The sequence below is a fragment of the Taudactylus pleione genome, unplaced genomic scaffold, assembly GCF_031769625.1.
Source record: "Taudactylus pleione unplaced genomic scaffold, aTauple2 ptg000015l, whole genome shotgun sequence".
NCBI lineage: Eukaryota > Metazoa > Chordata > Amphibia > Anura > Myobatrachidae > Taudactylus > Taudactylus pleione.
In genome coordinates, this window is record NW_028284417.1 from 9,182,679 (window position 1) to 9,195,051 (window position 12,373).

The 12,373-nt window shown below is 46.8% G+C and overlaps 1 protein-coding gene across 3 annotated transcripts in view; it reads right to left on the reverse strand.

The window, feature by feature from the left end:
- Positions 1-12,373, reverse strand: part of IMPG1 (interphotoreceptor matrix proteoglycan 1) — a 316,264-nt gene that overhangs the window by 198,962 nt on the left and 104,929 nt on the right. For all 3 annotated transcript variants that reach the window (XM_088471628.1, XM_088471631.1, XM_088471624.1), the window contains exon 9: positions 6,833-6,915. In XM_088471628.1, coding sequence (XP_088327754.1) covers positions 6,833-6,915 — 83 coding nt within the window. The remainder of the gene's footprint in view (positions 1-6,832; positions 6,916-12,373) is intronic.

Below are 12,373 nucleotides of genomic sequence, written 5' to 3' on the forward strand. Positions count from 1 at the left end.
CGGCCGCAGTTGCGGCCGCTTCTGATTGGTCTGCCGGTCTGCAAGCTCTGATTGGCTTGCAGCCAGTGCTATATTCAAAATGCGTTGCCTGCCCCCCGGGTCCCTCTCTCCGTCCAGGTAAATGTGAGCGCCGAGCAGGAGCAGCAGGGAGAGGCTGTGCAAGGAAAACAGCAGCCGGGGACAGAGGGAGCAGCAGCTGCGGGCGGAGATGCTATTTACAGCCGCCGCGTGTGGTGCAGAGGAAGGACGGCAGGAGCAGGAGAGGCTGGAGACTGATCAGGTACATAGACTCCAGCTCTCTCACTCACACCCTCCCCCTGCTCTCACACCCTCCCCCTGTTCTCACACTCTCACCCTCACCCTGCTCTCACACCCTCACCCTGCTCTCATACTCAAACCCTCACCCTGCTCTCACACCCTCACCCTGCTATCACACCCTCACCCTGCTCTCACACTCACACCCTCACCCTGCTCTCTCACTCACACCCGCAACCTGCTCTCACACTCTCACCCTCAGTCTGCTCTCACACCCTCACGTTGCTCTCACATCCTCACCCTACTCTCACACCCTCACCCTGCTCTCACACCCACTCCCTCACCCTGCTCTCTCACCCTCACACTGCTCTCACACCCTCACCCTGCTCTCTCACCCTCACCCTACTCTCACACCCTCACCCTGCTCTCACACTCACACCCTCACCCTGCTCTCACACCCTCACCCTTACCCTGCTCTTACACCATCACTCTGCTCTCACACTCACACCCTTACCCTGCTCTCACACCCTCACCCTTACCCTGCTCTCACACCCTCACCCTGCTCTCACACTCACACTCACACCCTGCTCTCACACACACCCTCACCCTGCTCTCACACTCTCACCCTGCTCTCACACCCACACCCTGCTCTCACACCCTCACCCTGCTCTCACACTCACACCCTCACCCTGCTCTCACACCCTCACCATGCTCTCTCACCCTGCTCTCACACTCTCACCCTGCTCTCACACTCACACCCTGCTCTCACACACACCCCCACCCTGCTCTCACACTCTCACCCTGCTCTCACACTCTCACCCTGCTCTCACACTCACACTCTCACCCTGCTCTCACACTCTCACCCTGCTCTCACACTCACACCCTCACCCTGCTCTCACACTCTGCTCTTACACCCTCACCCTGCTCTCACACTCACCCTCTGCTCTCACACCCTCACCCTGCTCTCACACTCTCACCCTGCTCTCACACCCTCACCCTCACCCTGCTCTCACACCCTCACCCTCACCCTGCTCTCACACCCTCACCCTCACCCTGCTCTCACACTCAAACCCTCACCCTGCTCTCACACTCACACCCTCACCCTGCTCTCACACCCTCACCCTGCTCTCACACTCTCACCCTCACCCTGCTCTCACACCCTCACCCTGCTCTCACACATCCACCCACACCCTGCTCTCACACATTCACCCACACCCTGCTCTCACACATTCACCCTCACCCTGCTCTCACACCCACACCATTACCCTGCTCTCACACTCACACCCTGCTCTCACACTCACACCCTCACCCTGCTCTCACACCCTCACCCTGCTCTCATACCTTTACCCTCCCACGGCTTACACCCTCACCCTCACGTTGCTCTCACACCCTCAATCTGCTCTCACACCCTCACCCTGCTCTCACACCTTCACCCTCCCACGGCTCACACCATCACCATCATGCTGTTCACCCACATTATCCTCAGCGATGCCCACCTCTGACAAACTGCCCCCCCCACCTAAGAGGAGGGGCCCTGCCTATTTTGTCAGTCCCGGGCCCCATCATTTCTGATGGCAGCCCTGGGCCTGATTCATTACCAATCGCAACTGCGATTACGCACAAAGATGGACGATTGTTGCATTCTGCGCATGCTTATGTGTAGCAGTGCGCGAAGGCACCATTGCAATCACTTTGCGATCACAGAGATCACGCAGACCCACCGCAGACTGATTGGCATGAAATGACCGTTTGGGGGTGGTCAGGGAAATTCAGGTGTGCCAGTGCGTTTGAACGCCATTACAGGGGCGTGTATAAATTAGTCATTGCGATGGCATACGCAGCCTGAGATCTCACTGCATACAGGAAGATTAGCAATTTCTGAGTCTAGCCTTGTGCAACTGTGCGTGCGGCTCCGATGTTACTCAATGTTACCAATGGTTTTGCAGACTTGCAAAGTATTACAGATGTGTGTAAGGGGAAGTGGGTGTCCTTGTATTGTGCTGCGACAGCATAGCGATCACAGACATTAGCATATTTTCGCAGTGAGATTGCATGAGGTATCACAGCTGCAATCGCAGCTATGATCTGTAATGAATCAGGACCTATGTTATGAAAAAAAACATGTGCTGAGTGGCACATTGGCTGGTAAGTGTTTTTTCATAACCTATGATGTGTAATGCTCCAAAATGATTATAGTCAGCTTAATTTAGCTAGTGCTTACTATGCCAGCAACCACAGACTCCACAGCTACTACAGATTTTAGATTTGTTTGGGTTATATAGTATATAGTACAGATGTTCTGTTTCTTTTTGCCTCATGATACTGTTTAGATCTACTCTTTTGATGGAAATATTTGGTGCAGAAGTTTACCTTCATTTTGTGCTTATTACTTTTGCACGATTTTTATACCTTTTATTGTGTTGCTATGTTTCTTTTTCCATTTCCTCATATTTGTTTGTACCTTCTTTTTTTAAAGCTTTTACAAAAAAAGGATGTTAAATTTGGAAGGATTGCTCCACGTTCTAGTCCAGGGGATAATGCCTACACCTCTGACTAATTTTATAAATAGTGAAATAAAAAAGATCCTAATATTGTGGCATTATACGGGCACATTAGTGCAATATTTATATAGGGTGACCTTGTTGATTAAAGTCATTGAAACGTCAGATCAGTGATTTAATGAAGTTTAAAATATTCTATGTGATGCCCTGATTTACAGCATTAAGGATGCCATTTGTCATGTCATTTTATTAAGTCAACAAAATTTTCTTTTAGATTTTATTGGAAATAGTTTTTTTTTTTTAAATATGTTAGCTTTGTTGTATATATATTATAGTGCTTGTTTCCAATTGTACCACACAATGGAATATGCTAGCACTATGCTGCATGGATAAAGAACAATAATAATATATATTGTCTTGTTTGTGACTTTAAATAGTTAAGCCCTGGTTCAGAGTTGCACATAAAGTGACCGCCATTGCGGATTCTTTCCGTGCTCTGAAAAAACGTAATATTTGCCTGTAATTCAGAATTTTGTGCATCTATGTGACTGCACCACCCCCATACATCCACTTGTGGAAGTAGCCATCATCACTATCAGTGTACACTTTCACCAGTCTTATCCTTTGTGCAATAGATCCGTCTGACGTTGGATGAATCTCTTCATATGTTTGCCTCTGAATAGCCCACAATTCATCTCACAGCAAACTTATCCTACTGTATGTGCCCTCAGTTTCTGTCCAGTTACACCCACTGAGCTGCAAGTGGAGATGTGACTGAGGACCATATGAATCTGAATAACCTGTAATTGCTCTATAATGCAGGCATTTATGCAATATCTTGCTGAGAACACTACAGGGCCAAGCTATAGATAGCAAAAAAAAGTGACAGTACTCTCAGGTTTCATTACATAATTAGCCATGCATATTATAATTCAGGTAAGTACAATAAAATAAATGGGTACATACAGTATATCAGGTACCTGTAAAAGATTGGTAAAGATGTATTTAGTGTAGATAGTGGAGAAGAGCCTCATTAGTGTATATAACTTAACTAATGGAGTTTGAAAGGGATTGGGACCCATTAAACCTTTGATACAAGCAATAAATTCTAGGTATATCACTGACACCTGGCTATATTATATACAAAACTGATAATTTTGGACCCATCATATGCTGGGTCCAGGTCCTCCACGCTATACAACACTGCAGGATTCTCATCTCCTAGTCTGTCTCATCTCCATCACTGCGGTGGGAGCCACTGAGGGGAGGAGGAGATGTGCACGCTTGTCCCTCTGCTGATGAAGGAGGTGTCATCCTCTATTACTATATACATAATAGATGTTGTTCTGATGCTGCCTGGGTTACTTCTCTCTTTCCTTCTGTCTCTTCAAAACTCTCACTAGAGATGGCCATTGACTATCGATGGTTATCACCCACTGTAGCTTTGCTACCAAATGGTTGATGGTTTTGCCATCCATGGATGGTGATCCAATGGTTCTCCACCTGCAATGGCAGACAATGCATCAATGTTCTTTTTTCCAGATGCAGGAGGTTTAGGCAGACCCTCTTGTGCCACTGTGCTAAGCCCACTCCACTGATTAAAAAAGAGGGGTTCACTGGTGGGGGTGTAGTCAGCAAGCCGACGGTCTAAATACCGACCACCGGCTTCCAGACTCTCTAATCCCGGCGTGGTACTAACGGCAGGTGTCGAAAACTCGACACCTGTCATTATCCATACGCCTGAAGATCGACACCCGGCATACCGAACGAAGGACAGCCGTACGGGGGGGTGTTAGGTTTTAGGGCTCCCGGGGGGACTTAGGATTAAGAACCCCCCGGAAGGGTTAGGTTTAGGCTAGGGGAAGGGAGGGTTAGGGTTAGGCTCCCCTAGGGGGAGGTTAGGTTTAGGCACCCCCCCATGGGATGACTTAGGTTTAGGCTGCGGGGAAGGGGGGGTTAGGTTTAGGCACTTGGGGAGGGGTTAAGGGTTAGGCACTTGGGGGGGAGGTTAGGGTTAGGCACCCCTAAGGGAGGGTTAAGGTTAGGGGGTAGAATTAGGTTAGCAATACTTACCTTTTGACGATCGGGATTTTCACCCTTGCCGGGCTGCCGCTGTTGTGATTTCAACCGCCGGCCATGTGGCTGGCAGTAATACCTACTACACCCCACTGGTGCTGTCAAAAAAGTCACTAAGGGGCAAATAAATAAAAATTTATATATACATATATTTAAACTTAAAACAATTATAATAAAATGAATAAATTTGTGGATGACAAATATATTAATAATACTATTGACAACATTTTTTTTAAATGTGTGTGCACAGACTGCTGGTGTTAGATAAAGTAAAACTCAATTGTATTGAAGAAACAAATCAGTGCAATACAATGTGCAGACACTACCAAAGAAAAATAACCAGTGTGAGAATATAAAATCATTGAATAATATTTATTATCATTAAAAATTCTAAAAACAAAGTAGGTAGTAAATATCAATACAATACATATATATCATAATTAGTTATGTGCAGTCCTATGCGGCTGTTTAGGAATCCCCTGGCCAATGGTAGCTGGAAAAATCCTTTGAGGATATAACGATATTTAATGAACCAGCAATGAAAGGGTAGTCAGAGCCACATAACTATATGCATCCAAGCTCATTATACATTGATTATAAAATATCACGGGATGCTGTCAATATCCCAACAACAGGGATTCAGGTGCTCAGAATGTCGGCACAGGAATCCCACCCAACACTTGTCAGAATCCCGGCACCATCATCCCGACCACCAGAATCCTGAAGGTAAGTAGCGGGGTTGGGGGGGTGGATGGCTGGGTTAGAGTTAGGGTTCTTGTATTGTTTTATTTGCTGCCACACTGCTTTTACTATTATTTTGCTAAAGATATGTTTTGCATATGTCTGTGTACGTATGTATATATATATGTATGTGTATACTGCTTCATAACCGTACATATGTCATGTTCTTGGATATGTTGTTTCTATGTATTTTTCTTTATTGATTCATTTGATTCAGGAGTTAGGGTTAGGCACTGGGAGGGAGACTAGGGTCAGGCACCGAGAAGGGAGTTGGGAGAGGAGAAAGGTTATAATAATGACCGACAAGTGTTGGAATTCTGACTACCGGGATTCAGAGCACCGACACCCCGTACCCATCCCATTCTCACACAAGTTATTTATCTTTGGTAGTCTCTGCACATTGTATTGCACTGTTATAGTTTATTCTATACCCTTCACTGATTGCCCTGTATCCTTTCTCTCTGTCAGAGCTGAGGCATTGATGGCCATCAATGGTGTAACCATTGATGGTTTTCTATCATCAATGGTGAACCATTTAATGGCCATCCATACCTCTAAATCCTTTTTTTCTCCTCCACTTACTTCATCCTGCCCCTCTTTCTCTCTTATTTTTAAATACAAACAGTACCTTCACCTCTGCCGGCTGTTTTCATACAATTTGCTTCGAAATCAGCAGACTATCATGGGAAGGGTACACACTGCTGGCAACCTTTCACAATGCATGGTGGGAGGTGTTGGCTTTCCATCAGCTCTCAGCCTCTGTCAGACTTGCTCAGGCACACATGGCCAGACACCGAGAAACTGGGGACATCTGCTGTTTTTTTTCTTTATTTAAATAAAATGGCAGGATGTATGTCAGAAACTTTTATTACTCATAAGCTCATATATATATCTATATATATCTATAGAATAGGCGATGTCTGTGGCTGGCACCAAGATCCCTTTTGGACACAATTTTTTTGTTCCATTAAATATGTATTTATATATATATATATATATATATATATATATGTACACACACATATAATATACATACAGTATATATATTTATATATATATATATATATATATATATATATACTAAACATAGATCTGTGTTATGTTCTTTCAACTAATCCAAACAGACTTCACTTCTCTTTTTTCACCAATTCCTACATACAGTACATACAGTACCTACATTCATTTACTATACATTTTACAAGTTATTTAAGTTCAAGAGATGCAAAAAATTATGTGTAATTTTAAAATTAAGAATTTACCAAATCAGTCTTCATTTTGATTGTTGACACAGTGACCAAGGGATTAATATCACTTTCCAGAGGATCTAAAGATATATCTGGATCTAGTGAAATAAAAATACATAAGGTATCAGATAGTGATGTTACTATAAAACAAAACAAATGCACTAATTATTCATAGTATAGCCATATTAAGAAATACCAACAGCAGTGAGAGACTCAAATATTTTAAGCAATTATTCTATTGTATTTATTTATTATAAATAAATCAGAGAAAGCACTTAAAACTCACCTAGTCTTCCCTCTTGGATGCTGGCTAAGATATGATCCCGCCTCTCAATAATTTGGCTCCCCTACCCATTATGCTACTTCCCCAATATTTTTCAGAGGCACCTTAAGGCCCAGATTTATCATTGAGTGATATTCTTATCATCACTCATTACTATCGGGATGCATCCGGGATCCAGCTAGTTGGGATGTCATTGCTTACATTACCGGTGCCGGAATACCGACGCCGGTCATTGTCCTGGCACCAGCATCCCGACCACCGGGATGCCTAAGGTAAGTAGCAGGGTTGGAGGGAGGGTTAGGGTTAGGCACTAAGGGGGGAGGGTTAGGTTTAGGGTGCGGGGGGAGAGGTTAGGTTCAGGCACTAGGGGGAGGTTAGGGTTAGGCACTAAAGAGGGAAGGTTAGGGTTAGGGTAGGAGAGGGGAGGGTTAGCATACTAACTAACAAGTGTCGGTATGTTAACCCTGTCGGGTTCCCGGCGTCGGGATTCTGACCGCCAGGATCCTGACTGTCGGTATTTCAAATCTATCCCATTACTATCAGCTTCTAACTGTCATGTGTTTGAAAAGTTACAGTTCGGAGCTGATGAGCTGATTGGTTGGAGCACCATTTAAGATTAGTAACGAGTATCTCCCATCTAGGTAGTCTATGTGTAATAGGAAGTCTCTGAAACTTTCAAGTATTCTCTTTTTCTTCTTTGTGTTTTTCATTGTTATGTAAATAAAAAAGTATTGGGCATAAAAAATATTTAAATAAGAAAATAAATGCTTCTTGAGGTGTACAGAGTTAATTAATGTAAAAAGTGATTACTAGGGGGATGTGGACATAATGATGGCAGTGTGTCTTACTTCTTTTTTGTCAGCAGCAAAAACACAAAACAGAAATATGGCTTCAGAAAAAGTCAACAGCATAAATATCCACTCAGTGACATAAGTTCATCTCAGATGCCCGGAGGCAAGCAATATTTTGGTGCCCCCCCCCGTCTCAGCCGATGACACTGTAATGTAGAAATTCGCATGTAGACAGACTATAGATAGACCAAGGCAGCAGCTGATGGTCTGACATGGAGCTCTCCACTAGTTTAGGGTGGCTTCCCAGGTGTCGGGAAGAGGTGCCATGTATTGGACGGCCGTAACGGTATACTCCGGGTACATAGTTACAGCCCTAAGTGGGGTGAATATGTTGTGGACAATGGAGAAGGTGCCCTGTCAGAGCTGGAGTCCGGCGGCAGGAGCCTCCATTGTCTCCCATAGTTCTGCCCCTGTATCCACTAGAATGTTTTGTTCTGCATTCCTCATCAGCTTCTCCAGTATATTTGTATTCTTGGAAATGATATTGCCCTTCTTGTGTCATATATTCTGTGTCCTGACTAGGGCAAAGCTCATTTTTATCAGTGTGTCAGATGAGGATCTAAACTGGCTCTGTAAACTATTAGGTTTAAGTTACATTTCTTCCATTCCACTATGCTACTAAGTTCAGTGAAATGGGTTGAGGTCCAAATGTAGGCAACCTTTGGCAGAGCAGAAGGGTCCTCAAGCCTGGTATTTAGGGTAGAATGGATCTCTGGTGGTTGAGCATATACAGGCACCTTTTGGTGACCTGTGGCGTATCTAGGGGGGTTGAGCTGGGCGCATGCCCGGGGGGGGGAAGGCGCCTTCCACCATCCATGGCAGTGAAGTTTGCAGCACTACACACTAAAACAAACACACCGCCCCCCTCCGGTGATGTGTTTATTTTAGCACTGCAGCCAATAAGCCAATGGGTGCAGCAGCCAATAAGCCAATAAGACTCTTATTGCCTGCTTCACCCAGGGCCAGCGCCGGGCTGGAGCTCACACACGAGCTCCACCTACCGTCTCCCACTGTGGGTGAAGGAAGAGATGTCATGACATGTCTCCCATAGTGCCAAGCGGGACCAGGGGAAGCGTGGACAGCAGTGAGTGCAGGAGCAGGGATTTGGGTAAGTATAATTATGTGTCTGTGTGTTTTATGTGTACAGAGCACTACTACTGGGAGCACTGTATAAGGGGCACTGCATAAGGGACATTACTGGGGGCATTGCATAAGGGGCACTACTGGGAGCACTGCATAAGGTGCACTACTGGGGGCACTGTATAAGGGGCACTGCATAAGGGGCACTACTGAGGGCACTACATAAGGGGCACTACTTGGGGCACTGTATAAGGGGCACTGCATAAGGAGCACTGCATAATGTGCACTACAACAGGGGGCATTGCATAAGGGACACTACTACTGGGGGCACTGCATAATGAGCAATACAAGGGGCATTGCATAAGAAGCACTGCTACTAGGGGCATTGCATAAGGGGCACTGCCACTGGGGACATTGCACAAGGGGCACTACTACAGTGGGCACTGCATGAGGGGCACTACTAGGAGCATTGCATAAGGGTCACTACTTCTTGGTGCATTAAGGTGCATATGGAATGGAAAGGAATGTTTCCAGAGTGAAGAGAAATGGTGGTGTCATATTGACATTCCCCCATATTTCAGTGGCCATGCCCCTTGTGGCATGTGGCCCTGCCCACTTTTTCAGTGTGTGCCTTAGGCGTGCACATATAGGGTCTCATTCAGACCCGGTCATTAGATGCAAGCGGTCCCTCTGATTGAGGGTGGCCGCTTGCATCTTGAAGTGCGGCCTCCTGGTCGCTAGCCTAGCTGTGGGTTACCACCTACCACTGGCGGAACTCCCGAAGACAATGGAGTCATTTGCCGCCGGGCATCAGCCCTGAAGCGGGCACCTGGCTCCATTGTCCCCGGGAGCTGCACGGAGAAGGAGCGCCGCTGATCGGCGCTCCACCTCCATTGGCGTAACTACGGAGGGTGCAAGGGGTGCGGTTGCACCCCTGCACACTCCATTTGCCGGGCGCCCGCTGAGTGTGTTACCAGTGGGCGCCCGGCTCCTATCCTCCTGGCGGTAGCCGGAGGACGGAGCTCCCTCCATTTTCCGGGTCCCACAGTGAACTATGGGAGTGACGTCATAACGTCACTCCCATAGTGCCGAGGAGTGGACGCCGGGGACGGAGCTCAGGAGTGAGCTCCGTCTTCCGGGTCCCGCAGTGCACTATGGGAGTGACGTAATGACGTCACTCCAATAGTGCCGAGGAGCAGACACCAGGGATGGACGGCAGCAGCACTGGAGCGGGGATAAAGGTAAGTGTTTTTTTTTTTTTGTGTGTGCGCGTGCGTGGTGGGGGCCATCACTACTAGGGGCAAATACAGGGGCCTACTACTGGGGGCAACTGCAGGGGCTCACTACTGGGGGCAACTACAGGGGCTCACTACTGGGGGCAACTACAGGGGCCTCACTACTGGGGGTAACTACAGGGGACTCACTACTGGGGGCAACTACAGGGTGCTCACTACTGGGGCAACGACAGGGGCCTCACTACTGGGGGCAACTACAGGGGCCTCACTACTGGGGGCAACTACTGGGGGCAACTACAAGGGGCCTCACTACTGGGGGCAACTACAAGGGGCCTCACTACTGGGGGCAACTACCGGGGGCTCACTACTGGGGGCAACTACAGGGGGCCTCACTACTGGGGGCAACTACCGGGGCTCACTACTGGATGTACTGCATAGCGGGACCATTACTGGGGAGCACTACATAGGCGGACCACTACTAGGGGCATTATATAAAAGGAACTGCATAAGGGGGGTGGCAGCAGCTGGGGCTGGCATAGGTGCTGGGGGGTGGTACATTTTAGTTTGGGGGGGGCACCAACATTTACCTTGCCTCCGGGCACCTGGGATGAAGTTACGCCACTGCCACCCACAGCTTAGCGACCGACCAGGGTGATGGTCGCGATGGTCAGGACCATCGCGACCATCGGGGCTTGCGACCAGACCCTAAGGTTGGGTCTCGGCACTTGCAAGCCCCAGGGTTCTTCCTGCTCTGATCGAGCAGGAAGCTTCCCACTGACATCACTGATGATGTCAGTGCGGCCGCCCACAAAATGGTAGGCGTTCCTTAAGGAACACCTCCATTTTTTAAACCACCCCCGGACCGCCTTCCAATCAACATCGACAGCTCGCCCCCTTTGGTGCGAGACCCGGAGAGACGGAGCGGCCGTCGCTAGCCGAGTCTCGCGCATGCGCACGTCGGAGCCGGCTCAGTGCGCATGCACAGTGGGCAAACATTAACACGGTTGCAAGCACTCAGCGCTTGCGACCGGGTCTGAATGTTTGGGCGGGCTTCGTTTTTCATCTTGCCCTGTGCTCCAAAGACCCTAGTTATCTAGTTATGCCACTGTTGGTGACAGTATCAGTGGTTCATGGCACTGAGCCAATAAAAAGGACACACAAATAAAATGGTAACTACTCATATAACAGTATCTTAGGTGGAGGCTGTGATTTAGAAATCTACATTAATGCTCTATATTTTATTTACCTATTTTATTTTACCTTTACAACAGTTTCTGTGTTTTTTTTTCCTCTTGAAACACTCATTTCCGGGGATCCCAGAAAAACGTATGTATCCCTAGCATTTAACATGGAGGCATATATGTCCAATTTCTGCCCTGGTTTCTCCCTTTCTGTCCGCCTCCAATGATGCATACACAGGCCGCCATCCGAGCAATGTGCAGTACCTGCAGTGGACCGAAACCAGAAAGCAGAGTGGTAGTGTAAGCTATCACTGTGATTCCAGTTCTTCGGTTGGATGGGCTCTTCAGCGGCAAGAGCTTATTGCTAAATTCGTGTGAAAATGTTCATTATTTTATCACATCCACATTTTTAAAGCGGATTGTGATAAATAGGGCCCTTTGTGTCTCCAAACATGTAACAATAAAACAAAGACAGAAAGCTAATGTCGAATCCTAGCCCAGATGAAGCAATGCAGTGTTTTCTCACAGCTACGTTGGTTCTTGTATTTTAAATAATTTATCACTGATCCAATGGCTTCAGTGCCAAAGAAGTAACCACTTGCATCTGGAAGCTGGACGATTTTGTCAAGGTTCTCCCCTGACTGGAACATAGTGGACCTGTAGATTCACTGGGAGTACATCTGTATCATCTGGACCATTTGAACCTGATTTCTAGATTAGATTTTAATATAGGTTCTTCTTCTTGACCTCTATTAGCGAGGTTAGTGATTTAAGATTCTGTATTAAATAGATCGTTAATACAGAAAGATGTAAATATTTGGAAGTTGCACTGCAATTTTATGCACAGGAAAGTCACTTTCCAAAACCGTTTTAAAGTAGATATGTTTGTGTTGTTTTCTGGAGGGCTCTTTATCTCAAGAACCAGT